Source organism: Ixodes scapularis, unplaced genomic scaffold (genome assembly GCF_016920785.2).
Source record: "Ixodes scapularis isolate PalLabHiFi unplaced genomic scaffold, ASM1692078v2 PGA_scaffold11__112_contigs__length_91849675, whole genome shotgun sequence".
Taxonomy (NCBI): Eukaryota; Metazoa; Arthropoda; class Arachnida; order Ixodida; family Ixodidae; genus Ixodes; species Ixodes scapularis.
In genome coordinates this window covers 85,220,000-85,242,021 of record NW_024609837.1, presented here as the reverse complement: position 1 = coordinate 85,242,021, position 22,022 = coordinate 85,220,000, and the positions used below count along the sequence as shown (strand labels likewise).

General features: G+C 46.6%; 1 protein-coding gene across 1 annotated transcript in view; it reads right to left on the bottom strand.

Moving 5' to 3' along the window:
- The window catches only part of LOC8041724, a 29,759-nt gene that overhangs the window by 7,369 nt on the left and 368 nt on the right, over positions 1–22,022 (bottom strand). Inside the window, exons 2-4 of the mRNA XM_029985002.4 lie at positions 12,951–13,156; positions 10,676–10,936; positions 310–502 (exon numbers count right to left, since the gene is read on the bottom strand). Of these exons, the coding sequence (XP_029840862.3) occupies positions 310–502; positions 10,676–10,936; positions 12,951–13,156 (660 nt within the window). The remainder of the gene's footprint in view (positions 1–309; positions 503–10,675; positions 10,937–12,950; positions 13,157–22,022) is intronic.

Sequence of the window (22,022 nt, the reverse complement as noted above, 5' to 3'; positions counted from 1 at the left end):
ATCTCGCGAGACCTAGAGTCTCGCGAGATCTTCCAGCGTCTCGTGAGATCTTCCAGCGTCTCGTGAGATCTTCAAGCATCCCGCGAGAACTTCCAGCATTTCGCGAGATCTTCCAGCATCTCGCAAGATCTTGCAGCATCTCGCGAGATCTTGCAGCATCTCGCGGGATCTTGCAGCATCTCGCGAGACCTAGAGTCTCGCGAGATCTTCCAGCGTCTCGTGAGATCTTCCAGCGTCTCGTGAGATCTTCCAGCATCTCGCGAGATATTCCAGTGTCCCGCGTACGTCGCAGACTCTCGCTCCACCCACCCAAAGTGAATGAAGTCAGCGGGTGGCTGGTAGAGGCCCCTGCCGAGGGCGCAGTGGGTCCCCATTCCCAGCAGCGCACAGCCCGGGTGTTCCCTGCTCAGGAGCAGCACCTCCACACGGACCCTGGGCTCGGTGGCCTCCGGAGGGAGCTCAGGCCCCACCAGGGCATTCTGACGCAGCAGCTGTAGCACTTCTGCAAGAGTTCAGGGAGAGGTACTCCGGAATTTAGTCAAGAGCCGATACAGGTCGGTTTGCACACCTGCACTTGCTTACGGCTGAGTTCTCGCGATTTATTACGACCGAGTCCTCGCAACCTTTTACAACGAGAAAGAACACTGGCACGCCGGTGCCGTCCATGAGGTTACCTTTCACTAGTAGAGCGAAGGTTTTGCGGTGTCTGCGAGGTCGAATGTAAGCACCATTTATGAGAAACGGTCGTTTGTAATGTCGTCGGAAGTTTTCTCGAGCCAGACCCAGGTGTTCTACGCCTACCCGACAGGTGGTACCGGCGTTGCCAACTCGAAAATCAAAGATTCGCTAAAGGAATCTCAAAATGATGCTAAATTTTAAGGCGCTGGCCAAGAATGACCCTTCTGACACCCCATTTCGACGTTTGTCCCGTTGATATCTTGATGGCGTCGAGAGCGTTCTTCTCTCCGAGAGTTTTGTTGAGAGTAAGTAAAAATAATGACACCAGGACTCTAACTTGCCACAGAAATTAAGCAATGTACGACCGATAAATGAAAATTAGAGGACATCTTTGGACCGCCAGGAAACGCACTAGCACGACTCGAAAACTGCGAAAAACCCCGCCAACAGCAAGTTGCAATTTGCCCCGCTAGACAACTCGGAAGAAACCACTAAATTTAGAGGGGAAAACCTCTATACTGGCAACATTGGATGGCACCGATGTACTTTCTCGTCAGAAGCGAGCACGAGGCAGTCGGTTGCAATGATCTCCTCTAGACCCACTAGATATATGCTTAAGAAACACTCCATTCTCCAATTGTTTTGTGGGTGCCACCATCTTGTTGTCAAGTGCAGGGTGGGTGCAACTGGTGGTCATTACAATTAGAAGCGTGGCCTCCTGAGCTTTAAGCTCAAACAATACAGAGAGCAAGTTCGTCTGCTTCTTGCACAGGGGTCGCGGTGATGTCAGAAAGCCCAGCTCTGATTGGCTCTAATGGGAAGGATAGTGGGTAGACCTCAAGGCAGCCAGTCATGCAGCTAGCAATGGGGTCTACCCACTCTCCTTCCAATCAGAGCCAACCAAAGCTCGGCATTGTGACGTCACCGCAACCCTAGCGCAAGAAGCAGAAGAGCTTAATTGCGCTCCGTATGGTGTTCTGCTCCGTCAAGGACAGGACACTACTCCAAAAGGCAAACTTTTTTACCGTAAGACTGATTTGCATGAAATTTGCAGAGCATATTCAACACCGCAACAAAGGCTACCATGGAAAGTTGAAAGCTTATAGATTAATCCTCCAAAAAGTTACATTAAATGATGCTATATAAACACAGCATCCCCCGAGGAAAACAAGTTTCGAAAAGGTAATGATACTGGCCGGTTCTCATGGTGAGATGTACCGTATAACACCTATGTCATGCTGCTGTAGAGAAAAATTACAGTAACAACAAATGTTTTTATAAAACGAAAACTTTTGCATGCAATAAATACCGGGAAAGTGCCCACCTCACCTTCATTGAAAACTGGGTTAATCTAGGCATGGGCACTTTTCCGGTTAAATCGGGCATTCAATGTCCAATTTACAGAATTGCCAAGCTTGGGAAAGGCTAATAGCTCAGACAATACATATTTTATGATAGGTTGAAGATTCTGTAGCTGTTCATAACAAAAGAGCATGAAAATGCAGAAAGCAAGTTCACACTTGCGTTTCTAACAAAACTATAGTATAGAAACTTCCAAAACAGTCTCTGTTGGAACTGGTCAGAGCGCGCGAAGACACTGGAAAAAGGGAGCAAGCACGCGACCAGAGCTGCACGACCTCGGCCGCTTGATCACGAGATGTGGACTGCGAAAAGAAGAAGGAAGATGAGAGGTTCCCGAATCACGTTGAGAATTCTGTACCCAATGTCAAACAATTAAATTAGTTTGATTTATTAGATCGAAGCATCGACCTCAGACCAAAAAAGATTAGTCAACCTTTGGTGCCGAAACCCGGGAATTTCCTTCACCAGACTGGACGGTGATTCTGATGATTGATTTAACAGAGCTTCAAGTCTCGACATCGGGGAAGCAAGACAGCGGGGCCTAACAATGCCGTGATGGAGAGAATCAAACAGAAGCGGAAGATCCAACGCTCGCAAGTCACCAAAGTACTTTCGGAGATCGATGTGGCTGTGGAACGCAAAGTTCTTGTTGAAGAGGAGCTCCGGATTCTTCTCGCTCGTCTCAATACCCTACATGGCCAACTGAACGAAACGAACGCTGGCATTGAGCCACTGCTGACAGATGAAGAAGCGAAACAGGAGTATGCGCGGACTATTAAGTACGACGACCGTGTCGTCGCTTACTCTGCTCGCCTGAGCTTCAAGATTACCATCGCAAGTGCAGACAGTGCCACGACCTTTGATCAAATGAGCCGGAGCAGTAACAAGTCCTCTGGGTCATCTGCGAAAGTGAAGCTCCCCAAGCTGAAGCTTTTGAGGTTCAACGGAGATAGCCTACAGTGGCAGCTCTTCTGGGAGCAGTTTGAACAGGTGGTCCACACTAACCGAGAGTTATCGCCAACCGACAAGTTCAACTACTTGAGAGCTGCCCTTTATGCAGAAACCTCTGCGGCGATTGCAGGGCTATCAGCGACACCGAGCTGCTACGAGGACGCCCGGGACATCCTCAGAACCCGGTTTGGTGATGAAAAACGGTTGATCGACAATCACATGATCAGGCTGTAGGATAGACAGTGGATCCGATCATCGCTCGATGTCCAAGGGCTCAGGCAACTGCACGACAACCTACAAGGAAACAACCATGGGCTCAGGTCTCTTGGGGTGAGCGAAGAAACCTTTTCTACACTTCTGCACCCATCAATACTTTGGCTGCTTCCGAAAGACCTTGTTCTTGCCTACCATAGAACTGCTGTACGCGACAAGGAGCACCGACGACTGAGCACCCAATCTGCTGCCCTGTTGAGTAAAAACAGTGACCAAGACCGAGGTCAACAGAGACAACAGCTGATTCTTCTGAGGTTTCTGCGCGCAGAAGTAGAAAGCAGATAGAGGACTTCCTGCGCAAAGAAAACAGATTATCGCCTTAAAGACAGTTCAGAAAAAAAAAACAGTTTATGTTTGCTACATCAAAAGAACCTGCGAGGCCGTGGACAAACAGAGGGACGGCAGCAGCACTCCTACCAGGAGTGTGCATTTTGCAAGTCGCCAAACTATGACACCGAGGTGTGCAGTGAAAACATGTCTCTCACTGAAAAACGACAGATTTTTCAGAAGGCTCGACGATGCTTTAAATGTAGAAAACAAAACCATCTCGCCAAGAAGTGCAGAAGCAAGATCGCATGTTCTGAGTGCCAAGGTCGACACGCCACCGTTATGTGTGATCTTGGATTCCTCTCGAGATCAAGTGACAAACCGGAGACACCACGGAAGGGTAAAGTCTCCACCAGTCCCGTGACACTTCAAGCCGCTGTCACTGATGAGGCAAAGACGACGGTGCTGCTGCAAACAGCTACGGTTTGGAGCTGAGAAGCCAAGTCAGCAACGGCACAAGAAAAGGCGGCCCTCACAGAAGCTCACGACGCCGTGGGTCGGCTTAAGAAAGCTCTCTCGACTTCAAAGAAGAAGACGGAAGTGAAGTTCAAGATGTTGCTCGAGCAAAACAGTGATCTCGAAAAAGAGGTGTCTGTATTGCAGTCGCAGCTGGAAGAGAAGTGCCAGCTGCTGGAGAGTGTTCAACATGCTCTCGATTCAAAGTGCACTCAAAGGAAAGAAACCACGCGAAAATGTGCAAAAAGGAAAGCAGCCGCTGAGGCTCATATTGCTGGGCTGATACAGCAGCTACAGGACGAAGAGCAGGATCTCTAGACGTCGCGGGAGCAGTTGAGCACGGCTGTTCAAAAAACGGATTTAGAGATTACTTCTCTTCAAGAGAGCTTGGGGGCAAGTACACAGACATCTTCGAGGTTGCAGACAGAGTTGATGGACCTTAGAAGCTGCTTGGAAACAATGAAGGCCGAGAAAGACTCTGTCAACAAGACACTCAAGGAAGTTGAGGATGGACTGCAAAAGGCCCAAGATGGAGCACAAACAGCTAGAACTCTCGCTGAGTACCGTCACCGCAGACCTCAAGAGCTCTCAAGCTGCAATGGGCAAACTGCAAGATGCATGCACTTTCATGAAAGTGCAATTTGGTGTGGCAGAAGCCGAAAAGGCCAAACTGTCGGAGCGGCTGACCAACTCGTTTCAGTGCACAGAGGATGTCAAGCAAGAGAAGGAGGTGCCGGAAGCAAGGAGCGACACGCTGTCAGAGACCGTCAAGAAACTTGAGTGCAAGTTGTGCGAAGCACAACACACAGGCCAGCAAAAAGAGAAAGAAATGATTGACGAGCTCAGCAGACTACAAGCCGAAAAAGTAAGCGCTCGCAAAGAGCTAGAGAAAACGAACCAGGAGAAACGAGAGCTATCACTCAAACTGATTCAAATGAAAGACATGCTTCGCAACGAAGAGTTTAAGGATCACATCAGCAACAACAGAATCCACTGGAATTTTATTGCGGAGCGTGTGCAATGGTGGGGCGGGTTCCACGAGCGTTTCGTGCGGTCAATCAAGACACCACTGAAAAAGGTCATCGGCCAAAGACTCTTGATCGAGGAAGAACTTGGAACCCTGCTTAGCGAGATAGAGGATGTCATTAATTCGAGACCACCGACTTTCACCTACAACGAAAGTCAAGAGCCTCAGCCTCTGTTCCCATCATGCTTTCTTGTTGGCAAGTGACTGACGTCGTTACCAAACCCGACAGTTCCGAACCTAAAGGACGTCGAAGCTGAGATGCTACGGAAGCTCTGGAAACACAGACAAGAAGTCATGAAGAGAGCTTTTGGCAACGTTGGTTGAGAGAGTGCCTGACGGAACTACAGTGAAGCGGCCTGTACAGCTGCTGTACTGCCTGGAATCCTCGGAGTGTGAAAAAAACGAACTAAGTGCGTTTTCCGGGGCGTGGATGTAGGAACTATTCAGAGCGCACAAAGACACCGGAAAAAGGGAGCACGCAAGCGACCGAAGCATTGGAGCTGCCACAACCTTGGCTGCTTGATCACGAGATGTAGACTACGAAGAGAAGAAGGAAGATAAATGGCTCCCGAACCACGTTGAGAATTCTGTACCCGATGTCGGACAATTAAATTCGTTCGTTTTTATTAGATTGAAGCATCGACTCACACCAAAAAAGATCCGTCAGTATCCGCACATCAATTCATTATCAAGTGATAGTTCTCTTGAACTGAGTTTTGGTGACCAAAATTGAAACTAAGACAAGTATGCATTTGGGGGTTCAGATAGCCGCACTTTGCATTGTGCCGGCCCGTCAGAAATAATTTATCTGGGGAAAAAAATCCTCTAGTGGAGCAAAACATTCTGGCAACCTAAAAAAGTGACTTCAAACTTTTTGGGTAGTATTTCCCCTCAACATTTTTGGAGGATGAAAACCCATCTCTAGTAATTTCAGTTTAAGCTTCGGGCAGTTGGCAACAATGATTTCAAGCACCAAGATGACCGCGTTCCAACTAGGACAAAGAAGACGCCTATGGTGATTGTGCGCTTTGTGAACAGAAATGAGCGAAATGCATGGCTTCAAAACAAGCAAAAGTTAAGGTCGGAAGCCGATGATGCCAACGTGTACCTGCAAGAGAACATGACGGCGTCGAACCGGAAGTTGTTCTACGATGTTAGAACAAAGGCGAAGCACCTCAGCTACAAGTTTATTTGGCACAAGGAAGGTTGTTCATACGTGAGAAAACAAGAAGGCGCACCGACAATTCGGATTGAGCATGAAGGCGATCTTGACAAAATTAAATAGGAACTACCAGCGCTAAACATCTTTGTTTTATTAGTTCTTGCAAAATGAAACCCGAAAGTTTACTTACCGCGTGGCAGAAAAACAATCTGGGTACGGCTATTGCGACGGCGTTACCTTCAAAAGTCACTTTAACGATGATAAAGACGGGCATTTTTGCAGGATCTTATACGCGAATTTCTATCTTAATATCCTCTGTTCCTTTTGTTTTTTTATGGCAATTGACGCGTTCGTTCTTCCGCAAGACTTGATAACCTATCTTGGTGCGGATTATATTTCACACATGACCTGTTTCCATTTAAATGTTCAGTCTGCGAAAAGCAAAGCTGTAGATCTTGAGCTACTTTTCGATCAATTTGGTTTTTCTTTCGATGTCATCATGCTTACAGAAACCTGGTACACTGAAGAGACTGACGTACTACAACTCCCTACATACCACTCTTTTTACATAAATCGTAAAGAAAAACGTGGTGGTGGCTTAGCCATTTTGACAAAAAGTGTTTCTGGTGAAGTAATAGGTGATTATAGTTGCATCACTCAAGATTACGAAATGATGTGTATACGCAATAACCAGAATATTTTTGCTGTGGTGTACCGACCACCAAACGGCAACATTGAATCGTTTTTAAAATTTTTCGAGTCTTTTTTGGTTTTTGTTAATGAAGAAAAATGTAATGTAATTTGTGGTGGGGACTTTAATATTGATATGAGCGCGGAAACCGTAGCTAAAAAAAGTTTAGATTCGCTAATCAGGACATATGGTTGTGCAAATGTTATTAATAGACCTACACGTGTTACTCTCCAATCTGAAACATTAATTGATTTGTTTATTTCAAACAGCTCAGTCGATTATATAAAAGCTGGCGTCATTGTTTGCGATCTGAGTGACCACCTCCCAATATTCATCTCTCTCAAAAGTTTCCCGAAAAAAAAATTGTAGGACAGAGCGGACATTAGTACAAAAAATAACTTTAGATCGACTCAACGCTTTTCAGACCGCTGTTTCAAATACAAATTGAAGCCGGGTACTGTGTGAGGATAGTGCTGACGGGGCTTATAACACTTTTATAGAGTTATTTCTTGGACTGTATAAGACATATTTTCCTTTCACTTCTATTAAAACAAACAAGCGCATAAAGAAGCCTTGGATAACGAGAGATTTACTCTGTAAAATTAAGATAAAAAACGCTTTATATGGTAAATTCATAAAATCCAAGGACCAGAAGGACCTTAAAGTATTTAAAAACTATCGCAACAACCTAACAAAAGAACTAAAGCGCGCCAGAACGCGTTATCATTTTGATTTGTTTAAGGCCACAGAAGGACGCACTGACATCATGTGGAAGCAACTAAATTATCTTCTTTATCGTAATCGCCCCTTCAGTTCAATTGAAAAAATTCTGTGCAATGGTACTGAACTTACTGGATGTTCACTGGCAAATGCTTTTTAACGACCATTTCATAAATATTCAGAGTACTACTGAAACCGAAACTCCTTTGGTTTTAAATGATAAACGAAACAGTGATTCAATATTTTTAGATCCCGTCGTCGAACCAGAAATTATAAGCGTGTTTCTTCAGCTTAAAAATAGTTCTAGTTGTGACGTCGATGGCTTCCAGATAAGACCGGAAAAACATGTTATTCATCTGTTAGCACCTGTAATAACTCATAGATTTAACATCTCTTTATCTACTGGAATTTTTCCTAAGCGAATGCAGATTGCCAAAGTTTCAGTATTGCATAAAAAAGGAAATGTAAATGAAATGGGAAACTACAGGCCAATTTCAATATTACCAGTGTTTTCCAAGGCGCTCGAAAAGGTTATTCATACACGTTTGACTAAATTTTAAATAAGTATAACTTGATAACTCCATCACAGTATGGATTTATAAAACACAAGTCGACAGAATCTGCCTTACTTGTTTTAAAAGAATTTATTTTACAAAGCTTTGAAAACAAAAATATGGTTCTTGGAGTCTTTATAGATTTCTCCAAGGCGTTTGATTGCCTCAATCATAAAATTTTACTATCTAAATTAGATAATTATGGAATTCGAGGGCACGCTTTACAGCTGATAAGATCTTATCTGAAGCATCGAGCACAATATGTTTATATCAATGGGAATTCTTCCACTATAAAACCTATTCCTTCTGGTGTACCACAGGGTAGTATATTGGGCCCCTTCCTCTTTAACATGTACGTGAATGATATAGTCAATATTAATGTAAGCGCAAAATTTGTAAACTATGCTGATGACACGAGCATACTGTTTTCTGCAGATGATCCTGACCTATTAATCGATATGGCGAATTTGGCCCTCTCTAGGTTACAAACGTGGAGTCATTACAACGCATTACAAATAAATGTAAATAAAACCAAAGCCGTGCTTTTTCCTCCTAAAAATAAACTCGTTACCATTACCAAGGAGATAGTTTTGAATTCAACCAAAATCGAGATTGTGAATTGTTTTAAACTCTTAGGTGTCATGTTTTCTGAAAATATGTCGTGGGAAAGTCATATAAACTCTCTTATTCCAAAGCTATCCCAAACTGTGGGCATGTTAAATCGACATCGTTATATTTTACCAACAAGCGTTAAATTATTAATATATAATTCTCTATTTTATTCTCACTTAAATTATTGCCATTTAGTTTGGGGAACAACAACTTTAACAAACCTAGAAAAGTTACATGTATTGCAAAAAAAAGCACTGAGGGCTATAGCTGCCGTCTCGTATGATTTTCACACAGCTGGCTTATTTCAAAAATTTCGCGTATTAAACGCGCATGCATTATATGATTACAGGCTTAGCACTAGCCTTAAAGTAGAGCAACTTAAAGACTCAACTTTTTTAACAGATCTTGGAAATTTATCAAAAAATGTTCATAATTACCCTACCCGAGGTGCTGAATGTTGGGAGGTGGCTACACCAAGAATAAACTATGGCAAACAAATGCTTAAATACACTCTCCCCAATTTACTCAGTTCGTATAAGACTAAAAGTATAAATTGGGATAAGTTATCCATAAGAGAAGTAAAATCATCTTTTTTCTCTAGCAGCTGAAGGTAGTTGCCTTTCTTTCTTTGTGATCTTTGTAACTAGTTTTTGCATAATTTTATCTCTGCTGTCTGTCCCGCCTCAATGTAAAAAAGGGGAAAAGAAATCTAAAATTTGTTCTAAAATGTGTGATAGCGACAATCATTGTACAATTTTTTTTCTTTTCTCCTCTTGAATATCGTTTTTTCCGGCTCTGTTGCTGCTTCTTGTAGGCGGTCAGGGACCCGTCAAGCTGTACCTGACAGCTTTTTTCCCTGATCGCCACCATCTTATGGTGGAAAATAAACATTATTATTATTATTATTATTAATTCCCCGATTTTTCCCAAAAATTAAAATTTCCTTGACAATTCCCGGTTTTCCCGGTCGCTAGACGCCCCAGTTATGCTACGGTTCCACCATTTCGTTACTCTAGCAGTAGGCTGCGCAATTCGGTCAGTGCTAACACGACGTCGCAGCCGTTTCGCATTTTCCTTGTCAATGTCAAACAAAACAGTTTGCTCTGTTTTATTTTAGGTGCGAGCATAGCAGACACTACGAGAGCGAGCTCCAAGATTCTAGTGCCCCTGCCAAGCGGGCGCACCTATGCAGTGCAAGCACCTTTTAGGGCAACGTGCCCGTGCTTGTAGCTTTGGCTTTGCTTCCACGTAAAGTGAAACAAACCACTGGGTGCCGCCCATGCTAGTACAGGGTGCCCCCGCGAAGAACTTACAGCATCCGTTTTTACCACAAAAATAAACAATGCGTCGCCGAATGCACAAGTGTGGCGTTAGCGGTACAGACCACCCGCCAAGGTTTCAGAGCTTGCAGTCATCTAATTAAAAAGGTATCAACGATTCTCGGAAATTTTTAATGAAAAAATGGCGGCCAACGTAGCCCGGAAATTTTCGGACGCATGGTGTCATCTACCAGAAAAAGGTCCATTTTCTCAATAAAAGCTTTAGAAAATGACTTCATTAAACAACGCACAAGTCAGCTTTGAACCTCTGGTATCTGGTCCGGACCTCTAGTGGTTCATTTGGATGTAAACCGAGAGTTTAACAGTGCATAGTCTATTTGTTAAAAAAAGAAAAAAAAGTTTTTTTGGAAGGAACATGCTGTACATTGTCATACACTGTCAGGGTTAGAGAAGTGTTCCAGACACCTCGGTAGGGCTAACCTGGCGCAACTCACAACCACGATGTTGCCAACGAACGAAATGAGAACTCCGACAAGCGCACCGGCCGGCGGTGCATTTGTTGGGGGCACATCGGTTACGCACCGGCATCCGGACGGGGCTTGAGCGACGCCAGGAGGGAGCCGACGAGGGAGCGTTGCTTGTCGGGGGGCAGTGCCCTGGCCTGGCGCAGCACGGTGTCGAACATGGTGTCCCGGTACTTCTGGAGCAGTTCCAGCTGGCGCTCCTTGTCTGCCAGCTGGCGCTTCAGGTCGGCGCACAGCAGCATGTAGCGCCGCTGGTCTGCCCCGCCCCCGCCGGCCGCCGTGTACGCGTGGTCCTGCGCCTGCGTCGCCGCCTTGGCGTCTGCAAGAACACGGTGGCGACGACTGCGGTACGAGAAAGTGCATGCTCACTGCACCTTTTTTACGCAGAATGTGTTTATAACTAGGGTTCAATGAAAAGTGTCATAAAATATTGCGTACATAATATAATTCGTCCTGAGAGGGTATGACCGTTAACGAATGTCATGTTGCCAAAAACAATGCAGCGTATGTGCTAAAAGTGGCGGTACGTGACAGCAACTGTGCGCGGAAGTGTGCACAAAGTTAGTCGGCTCCGACAGAGCCATAGGCAAATATTCAAGCCGCCATCCGTGTACACACGAAACACTCTAGGATGATGGCCTAAGCCTCAGGTCTCCCCCTCCCTTTCACCCTCTCTCCTCTCTACCACATAAACCAGGGGAACGTGCGCAGTAAGAAAAGAAGCCGTCGCCACGTGCGTCAGGTTACCGGGGGAAGCCCCATTTTTGACGCGCTTGTGAAAAAGGCGAATTGGGAGCATATCAAATTTGGGCGTTTTACTTGAGAAATAAAAATGAAAGCCGCTTACAACTCCCTGTAACGCCGAATTAGAGCGCAGCTCTTGAGGAGGAGGAGGGAAGGGAACTGGGGGGGGGTTAAACTAACCAGGGGGGGGGGGTCACGTGACCTTGGGGGTCACGTGACCCCCAATGCCGATGATGTCATCACTGACGTCACTGATGACGACATCAGTGACGATGACGATGCGGGTACCGATGACGTCATTAGTGACGTCACTGATGACTTCACCAGTGATGATGACGATGACGATGCGAATGTCGGTGACGACATCAGTGACGTCGCTGATGATGTCATCAGTGATGATGACGATGACGATGCGGATGCCGGTGACGACATCAGTGACGTCACTGATGACGTCATCAGTGATGATGACGATGACAATGCGGATGTCGGTGACGTCATCAGTGATGATGACGATGACGATGTGGATGCCGGTGACGTCATCAGTGATGATGACGATGACGATGTGGATGCCGGTGACGTCATCAGTGATGATGACGATGACGATGTGGATGCCGGTGACGTCATCAGTGATGATGACGATGTGGATGCCGGTGACGTCATCAGTGATGATGACGATGACGATGCGGATGCCGGTGACGTCATCAGTGATGATGACGATGACAATGTGGATGCCGGTGACGTCATCAGTGATGATGACGATGACGATGTGGATGCCGGTGACGTCATCAGTGATGATGACGATGCGGATGCCGGTGACGTCATCAGTGATGACGATGACGATGTGGATGCTGGTGACGTCATCAGTGATGATGACGATGACGATGTGGATGCCGGTGACGTCATCAGTGATGATGACGATGACGATGTGGATGCCGGTGACGTCATCAGTGACGATGACGTCATCGGGGGGTCACGCGACATCGGCGGGGGTCACGTGACCTCGAGGAGGGGGCCACGTGACCTCAGGGGAGTCACGTGACTTCGGGGGGTCACGTGACCCCCCACGAGGTCACGTGACCCCGGTGGGGGGCTCGCGCGGTGCATTATGGGACATTTCCCATGATGCACCGCGCGGTTACGCCGACGGCGACGGCGACGCCGCTCAAGCCGGAAACGGGCCCCTAAGAGCTGCGCTCTAAAACCGACGAAGGGCACCTGCTACGCCCCGGCGGAGGACAGAGTATTAATTTAGACCTCCTGAAAATCTTACGACGCGCAACCGACGTCTCAGTCACACGGGGGCGCCTTCGGTGGATGGCTGGATGCTAACGGCAGTACATGTTACGTCGGGCGGTAGCTTACGCCACTTACCCCACAAACTGAAAACAAAATGTAGGGCTCCTCCCTTCACCCTGCTCAGCTTTCTCCGCAATAAGCCCTCAGGTGGCCGGGATTCGAGCCGCCACCCGAGGACCCGTAAGCCGGCGCTCTGCCTCAGAGTCGCCGAGGCGAAGCCAATCCAATCCGGAAACCTCGGATTTGCCCGACGAGTTTACTCCGCGAGAGATTCGTGACGCGAGACCCCTTACCGACGAGGGGCTTGAACTCTTCTGGCTTGCGCGTGTCGCTGCCGAAGAGGGTGGGCAGGGCGTTCCACACCAGGCGCTGGTAGTTGTGGGCGTTCATGAACTGGGAGTCGTGGAAGTGCAGCTGGCACAGCACCTTGGTCACCAGGCTCTTCACCGGATGGCTCTTGAGGTCCTCCCGCCCGCAGTTGGTCAGCCACTGGTTGCGCCTGCGGATACAACGGCTCTGTCGGGTTTGCGCCTAATTTCTAGAAGAGATCGTACAATGGGCAGTCTTCACGCGACGTTGATCCGCCATTTTGTTGTGAGACTTATATTCTGGCCAGCCGTAAGCCGACAGTGTGGTGGATGCCACATGCTTGTTTGGCCAATCATACGTCTTTTGCCGTGTGATGACGCTCCCTCTCGTGGTCATGCACAGAAAGCGGGGTCAGACGATGAAAGGGAAGCAGTTCATTGGCCTGGCGAAACCGCGTAGCTTTCACTGCACTATCCACTTGGAGGCGAACGGAGTGTGTAAGCCTGTGTGCATGACATATTTGATGGCATTAGATGAATCTTTGGAATGCTTGCCACGGGCACGTGCCAGACATCTCGTAACAACAAAACGGTGGACGTAACTTTAAAAGAATAAACACCCTATAGATCATTCCAATAATGACTTCCGTACGCACCGGAGGCATCGGTGGTGGAGTGTGCAAATGTGCCGCGGCTTGGAGCATGCAGAGGAAAAGTGAATGTCGCAGGACCCAGGGATCTTGGAATCAGTCCCCCCCCCCCCCCCCCCCCTCCTGCCCACATCAATCTAGACGAGCATTGCACTGGTGAGTGGTTGTTTATCACTACAGTGCAATGCACGTCAAAGACCCAGGGCTAGCGGCGATTCTGCACTGGCAAAATTTCTCCTCTATGGCAAGGACACCAGGTGCTCGTTGGGGCCGACAAACTTTCCGCCGTTTATAGGGGGTATTTGCTAGATGCCGTTTTTGAGGGCGCTGTTTAGAGCTCGTGCTCAGACCGAGCTCACATTAATTGGCTGCTGAGACTGGCTATCTTGCCGGTGCTGCACGTTACAAAAACCTGTGGAATCTTGGTGTCAAGATGGAGTTGCCACCTGCATGGCCTTTTTTTTTTTTTAAAAAAAAAGTCTGGTTGCTGGTTTGTATTCAAAACCAGGCACTACTTGCCAGTTTTATTTTTAAATATCTAAGCACAATTTTTTTTAGAGGGGGAGGGGTATTAATTTATTTTAGACTATAAATGTTATTGGGTATATAAGCATATCCATTGCCCATTTTTAAGCCAATTTTGTAAATAATGTCCCGGTACGTGGAAATGTTTATTTAGCCGCAAAGAAGACGTCATTTTCAGAAAAGTCTGGCACGTTTACTTTTCAGTGTAGCACGGAGTGTTTGTGATTTACCGAAGGAAATCAAAGAATGGCGAGCAAGACATCACTTTGAATCTGAGGACACAGTCCTTTTGTAACTCATGATTCGAGAGGTATGAAAACATGCTCGCATTACAGATATTCATGAGTGGCCATGAGCTTTCAAGCTCGTGCCGGTGCTAGTGTTCTATACCTGCATTCACCACCAAAACCTCCGGAACCAGCGATTTTTGAAAATAATAAATTTACGCTCAAAATGAGCATGTTGAACATCATGCTCAGTGTCTTCGAACCATTCTTAATCAAGTGTTATTGAACTTGCAGCCATTTTTATGTGAATTGCAATAATCAGTTCTCCACCACAGGATGCACAGGATGAGTAGAGGTGCGAGATGTTTTTGGCACTTGAATTTTGACTAAATGGTATTCGCGACTTCAGCGACCTATAGGGGGCGCCACCACCAAACAAACATGGCGGCTGGGTCCAGGTCGCGTCGGCTCGGCCGGGCCGCCTGAATGGGTGTTGCATTCAATTTAACAGATTTTCTTTTGTTTAATGCCCAATTTTATGGGTATTTGAACTGAGACGGTTAAGTGTAGCCGGTGTGCATAAACTTGCCGGGCATAGTTTTGTTTTGCCGGTGTTTTTTGTTCTTTTCATGTCAAACTTTCGTTTCGGAGACTTCGTTCAAAACCGAAACTATGGGCTCCAGAGAAGCAGTAATAGACTCTAATTAGTTTTGATCACCTAAGGAAAGCGGCGATGGCTACAAAATTGTTCCACCGAGAGTAATTTTTAGCTAACTCGCATGCCTCGACCATGCAACTTATTTGTCCGCGAAATTGAGCTTTTGTGCGTGTCCGCGTTTCAAGAAACAGCTCCAGTCGCGTGCTCGGTTAAGAACACACGCTGCAGGAAAATTACGAAAATTAAGCAAGCACTTCTTGAGCCAAGGAGCATGTTAACCCGCTGGCACTTCACTAAGCAGCTGATACTCGTTTTTAAATTCAGGTTTTATTAGAAACGAGAAGTTATTTTGACGAATATGAGGATTATGTATTATATTACGTACTATGGGGTCCCACTAAAACGATATTAGTATATTCTTCGGGTTGAAATATGAACTTAGTTGACTAACTATTAGGTGAACTGCTGAATAAAAGTATATTTGACAGAAAGAGAGATACTATTTAAACTTAGCCAAATGGTTCTAGCCGGTAGAACGGAGACGAATGCGGACAAACTGAGGAGAGTCTTCATCAGAGATTCACTCAGACCTCTCTGCAATGAACTTGACTTCAAATCCTGAACGGAGAAAATTAGTATTTTTTGTGGCCGGTCAACCTGAGCAATGTAGACGTATATTGCTGCTGGCTTCGACAGGGGTTATAATATAAATATTGATGATGATGATTGGGGTTTTTTGGCGCAAGAGCAACATAGGCCATATTGCGCCAAACAAAGGTTTTTCCAAGAGGCTTAAAAGTATAATCTATAAGAACTGGAAGCTACAGCTGGTGTAAAAAGCCAGTTTTATGAAGGAAATTTAAAACTCGATTGAATGGTACCAATGGTTGATCGCCGAGCAGAAAATATGGGTGAAAGGGAAGGTGACCTCGAAAAAGTTCTGGAAAACATGATCGCCGCTCTTGGTTTAAAGATTTGCAATGCCACAGGATGTGCAAAACAGTCATAGCTTTCCCACAGTTGTCGCAGAGTTTAACGTCCTCACCACAGAGCAGGTGCAAATGAGTCAAACGGGTATGGCCGATTCGTAAGCGGCAAAGGAGAACTTCAACCTGACGGTCTTTATGGGAGGAACTCTCCCACACTCCCAGTTGGGGCTTGATAACATGAAGCTTGTTCTCTTTTTCCATATCCCAATCCAACTGCCATGACTTCATAATTGATTTCTGGATGATTGGTTTCAGGTCTTGGTGTGGCAAGCCAAGAGGCAGTTTTGGGGACTCTTATGCAGAACCAGCAAGCAAGTCTGCTTTCTCATTGCCGGAAATACCTACGTGGCTAGGAACCCAACAGAATTTGATCAAGTGTCCTAGCTGAAGTGCTCGGTTTAACCGTACCCGAAGGTATTGCACGAGAAGGTTCTTACTGTCTGCTAAGGACAAAATGGCTAGGAGAACGCTCTGGGAGTCGACAAACAGAATTGCTTTCATGATATTGTTCTCCAGTAAGTACTCAAGAGCCATTGAAATGGCATACAATTCAGCAGTAAAAATATTTGCAAGAGTATGGAGTTGTCTAACTTTTTTGAAGGCAATGGAGTAAACCGCACACCCCACGAAAGTTGATGTTTTTGATCCATCAGTGTAAAAGTGTGAGTAGTCCTTGTATTTCTGTTCCAGTTCGGCAAACTCCTGCTGAAGAACGAGTGAAGAAATAGCTCTCTTTCTGTACTTGGACAGTGACCAGTCACAATAGATTGGCAGAAGCTCCCAAGGTGCAATTCTTTCATTGCTCTTCAGCAAAGCAGCTTCACTAATGGGAAGCTGGAGTGATGTTGCCATGCTTCGAACTCTGAAACTCAGAGGCCGAACAATACTTGGCTTGTTTTCAAACAGTCGGAGGGATCTAGCAGATTGGAGGGCCGGCATCAAAAGAGGGATGTTGAGGAAAACTGTATATCTTGTAAGCATAACAAAGAGTCAAATATTGCCTTCGTCTTTCCAGAGACATTTGATGTGTATCAGCATACAAGCTAGGCACAGGTGATGTTCGAAATGCCCCCGTGGCAAGTCGGAGCCCCAGATGATGGACGGGGTCCAACATCCTTAGGGCAGACGGACGCGCTGACCCATAAACAATCGCGCCATAGTCCAAGCGGGACCGTACCAAGGAGTTGTAAAGTCGCAAGAGGCAGCGTCTGTCAGACCCCCAGGTTGTATGCGACAACACTTTGAGAATGTTTGAAGAACGTAGGCATTTATGTTTCAACTCTTTTAAGTGGGGTATAAATATAATATAAATATTGGAGGCACGATAGATCTTAATGCCGTGACAGCTTCTAACTTTGCGAGACGCGTCCCCCATCTTTTGAAAGCAGATAATTTCCCTCATTAATCATATGCAGCAAGCAGGTTTTCTGAATCAAGTAATTGCGAAATCACCCCACTCCTTCAGTGTGGTCTTGTTCGGCGAAAAAACAGCCAAGATGAATAGCCAACGCACCGGCCGGCGTTAGTGGCTCAAACTTGAAGCTAATCGAGCACAACCAAACTCAAGAAAAGCAGCTATTGAACATTCCCATTCTCTTGACTGCAACATTGGTGTTCCCTCCAGCGAAACACCTCATCTGTCGACCTCAGTCCACTGTTCTACATCCTTATAAAGAAACCACTTATCAGTTACCAAGTAGAAGTCACTTTGAATGTGATTCGATACAGACAAGAAATCCAAAAATTTCTCCGCGATTCCTCCCCATCCAAAAAATTGAAAGCACGCGACCGTGTGTTGTGGAGTAAACGGGCTTTCAAACACGTGGTGGAAAGAAACAATCTAATGAGGCTTCACCGCACTAATGAACACTCAGGCAAACTTAAGAAATTTTCGGACCTTCGTCAAATTACATTGCTCGCCCCTGCGCCGACAGCACGTGTCCGCGAAAGCCACCAGAGACGCGGCGGGGCGCGGAGCGACCTGGACCGACTGGTTCCCGGTTTTCCCGCTTGGCGGCGTCCGTTTTGCTGGAGTCGTGAATATGCATCGATATGTATGTGTTGAGTTCAGTGTTGTGTATTCATGTACTTACAAGTGGTACGATGTATAAAAAATAAATGTTACTTGATATCACTTCGGGAAGCTCGTATCAAAATAAATTGAAACTGTGATCACTGCATCTTTCTTTTAAACAGTTCAATCGCACATGATCCCCCTCCACCCCACAATGTACGGCTTTTTTTTTTCGAGGAAAGGTGGCAACACCTTCCTGTCAGCACGTGCTCAGGAGTCATGCACACAGCTATGGCCGCCAGTGAACACTCCCTACTGGCTACAAACTGTTTTGGTGGCGCCACCTCGCTGGCGTCTTCCTGTGACGGGGCTGGTAGGATGCGAGCAAACGACGCGCTGTCAAAGCACGGAGCGGCTATGTTAGTTTGCATCTATGCCAATTAAAACGGCTTATTTATTAAAGAAACATGCTTGACGTTTTTGTGAGTGGTCTTTCTAATGAAGAACAGTGTTGGAAGTTGCTTTTTATTTTAAAAAGCTTTAGAAAATTCAGGAACAAGCCTGGAGCTTCACATTACAGCTTGTGCAGTGTGCGTCAGGGCTATTCACAGCCTATCTGATTCTTGCTCTTTCGGATTTGTGGAGGCTGCTGTAGGAGAAGGCTTTGCATTCACCAGAGTAAATGACAGGCTGTCTTCTTAGCTGTGCATGTGCGCACAATTGTGTTGCAAAGCAGTGCACACTTGTTTTAACTGCGTTAAGCTTGCTGATACCGACGCTTCTATCCAAGTGTGACTTGACAGTTGCCGACGAGCGGCGCTTAGCTCCTCCTGCATCGAATATGTGGCAAAGAAGTTTGTCACATTGCAACTTCTGTTCAAAAGAAAAGCAGAAATTTTCTTAAATTGTCGGACATGGCCCGGCAAATTTAGGCGATTCATTAATATGTTCTATCCCATTTTAACAAAGACTTGTTTACAAATTTAAAAACGCTCGCCGAGAAGCAAATGTACATAATGCATTATGTACATTTGGGTCCGAAAAATTAAACATACAAACACTAGTAATTCATACAGGTGTATACCTCATTTTTCGGGATGCTGACTTCGATCGCAAGGGGGTCTCGCGCGTTTCGCGTCGACCAGGTGAATAAGCGGAGATTTAATTGAAACGACTCCGAAAGCAAGCTACCGCTTCTGAGACGTTGCCTCCTCTTTTTCTACCTTCTGTTGTGTTCTCTTTTCTGCCCCAGTCTCAGGTTTACAATCATGTTCGCTTCTTCCTGCTAAGTATTTTGAGGAAATGTTTGTTTACTGGTTTACAAAAATCAAAAAGAAATCAACTTGGGACTAGTAAGAAACCAGCCCTTACAGAACACATTGGAACCAACAGGATACATGGAGTCGCTTCCACTGAAGTGTTTACTACACATGCAAGAGGCTCTCAAATTTCGCTTTCCTAATTTCAATGCAATGAGACATTCCTTTCTCGGTTTTATTTTGTCCAAATAATAATGAAAATACACCCTATTCGCTGTAGTAGATGTTATAGTGGGGCAGAGCGCTGGATATTTTATTTTCATCATCCAGCTTTTTGTACTGGGGTAGAGGACAGCACATCACCATCCGAGCGGTTCGACACCTCAGCGCCAAAAGTGTCAGCATGACCATGTGTGTCACGGTTTCAAGCTCCTAGTACAAATATCACTTCATCAAATAAACACAATGCGTGAAGCATGCTTTGCCGCATATTACCCGAACAGCGCATGAAGCAAGCTGACGAGCCGAGGGATTCAAGATCTGTGCGGTCCGTCCCAGTCCGTCCTACCCGTGACCTCACAAATGATGCTGATGATAGTTAGAGAAGTGCCCCCTGTAGTTCACGCATGCCGCCAATAGGGTAGCTATATCTTATGGTGTAAAACGAGCCGGAAAAATCAATGCCGGCACTCAGAAAGCTGGAACTTTGACTGAATGAGCACTGAAAAGGTGGATTTCACCTTGTTAAAATTCAAAACATAGTTCTCTTCCTGTCAAAAAAAATTGATAAACAAACTTGCCAAAGTCAACAGCAGACGGCAGAGTTAGAGATGAACGTAACTTGTGGCACCATCTCCCGAATAGGTGCAGCCAGCAGACAACAGAGTGCATCCATCAGTAATTAAGTCAGTCGGAGGGACCCAAACCCCTCCGACTGGGTGGGCACTCGTGAAAATGCTTCCGATACCGTAAGTAAAACAGTTAATTTTGCTTTGCACCGAGAATATTTCGTTGGAGAGGTTTTGTGGTGTGACAAAGACTGTTTCACATCACCGGGTGGCGCTTTGTTGCCTCTGTCCGTTCCCACTTCCCGTGCATGTCTTCTCGCACAGTGTTTGTCTGTCCCCAATTGCCCTGGTCGCTGTAGCTGCGCTGCAAGGTGCTGATACTGCACTGCAAGGCGCTGACACTGCACTGCAAGGTGCTTTGTTCACAGTGCTTGATGCAGCAGCACTGTCACAACATGTGTTCGATTGCCGCTTCATGCTTGCCGCAAAGTTTATAAGTCGGGTCGTTTTTGAAGATTTCGGATTTCGTCTCTGGGTTAAGAGGAAGCCCGTTCTAGCCTGGAGGAGCAATGCGCCGACCCTGTCTTTCCGGTACTGGTGACAGGCTGCTGGCTCACTCTTGTGTTCCCTGTTTAGTTGGAGGCTGTTTCTTGGGTACTGCTCTTCTCCATTCCCCTATTCCGGTCTGTGTAACCTCTGCCCACACTGTTTTGGCTCACTCTCGCTTTCACGTCGCCTGCTGTCTCGCCGTGCCCTCACTGTGTTTAGTCTGTGGCCCTCATCCAACCCGTCTTGGTCCCCCGATACCAGATGGGGCAATACACCCCCCCAGTCTCCCTGAGGGAGGAACTTCAGCCTGCCCATGTACAGTCGGGGACAAAAGTCCCCCGGACGTGCGAGCTGCGACTGAAACGCATTGCTCTGCCATCTGCCGGGGGGTCGCCTGGTTTCGAGATCACACAAAAGCGCATGCGCGTCCTACTCTGCCTGCAAACATGTCTGTTTTCCCGCTCTTCTGCGGCACAGCGCCTAACTCGGAATCGGGCGCGTGGTACCGCCTCTGAGATAGCGCTGGCGGCTGACGAGCGTCTGCTACACATTCCGAAACTCAAGATACCGCCTGGAGCATTGCGCCGCATTTCGCCGTGTCAGCGCACCTTGCTTTATAACCAGTTCAGCTTATCGCTCAGTTAAGCTGCCGTGACTTCTTGCTTTATAGGCGCCATGTCGGTAAGCGCTACCTCCGATTCTGAGTTAGGCGCCGCGCAGCAGAAGAGCGGGAAAGCGCACACGTTGGCAGGCACAGTAGGATGCGCATGCGCTTTTCTGCGATCTCGAAACCAGGCGACCCACCGGCAGATGGCAGAGCAACGCGTTTCAGTCGCAGCTCGCGTGTCCTGGAGACTTTTGTCCCCGACTGTGCAAAAGCTTGCACTTCTCTGATCACGTGCGTGGACTATCCCCTTTCTCCGGTGACCACCGGAGAAAGGGGGCTTGCGGTGAAGCTGCTTCCCCCCGCAATTACCTCCCAATTTCATCCCCCCAGCAGCCACCTCCCCATTTCATATTGGTGCCGATCCTAACATTTTCTTGCTGCGTCGCTGGATGCAGTACGTCATTTGCGTACGTCACTGCTGGGACTGCGAGGGATTTCCATTGCGCCCTCCCGAATGAGTACTTATTTTGCGAACGATTCACCTACCATCCCCTTTAGTTCGTTTGATTTCGAAATTGCATCACTACCTGTGTCGTCGGCGAACCCACCCGCCCTTGAATTTGGCAAGTCGGTTGGTCTATATTTTCCAAGAACGGAACGACGCCTTGAAATGTCACAAGATAAAATCCACCACCTCAATGCACATTCGGTGAAAGTTTAAGCGTCCGATGTGCAGGTGCCGATTTTCTTCGGCCCGTTTTAAGTCCGACTGCTCTCAGCCCCCGAACTTT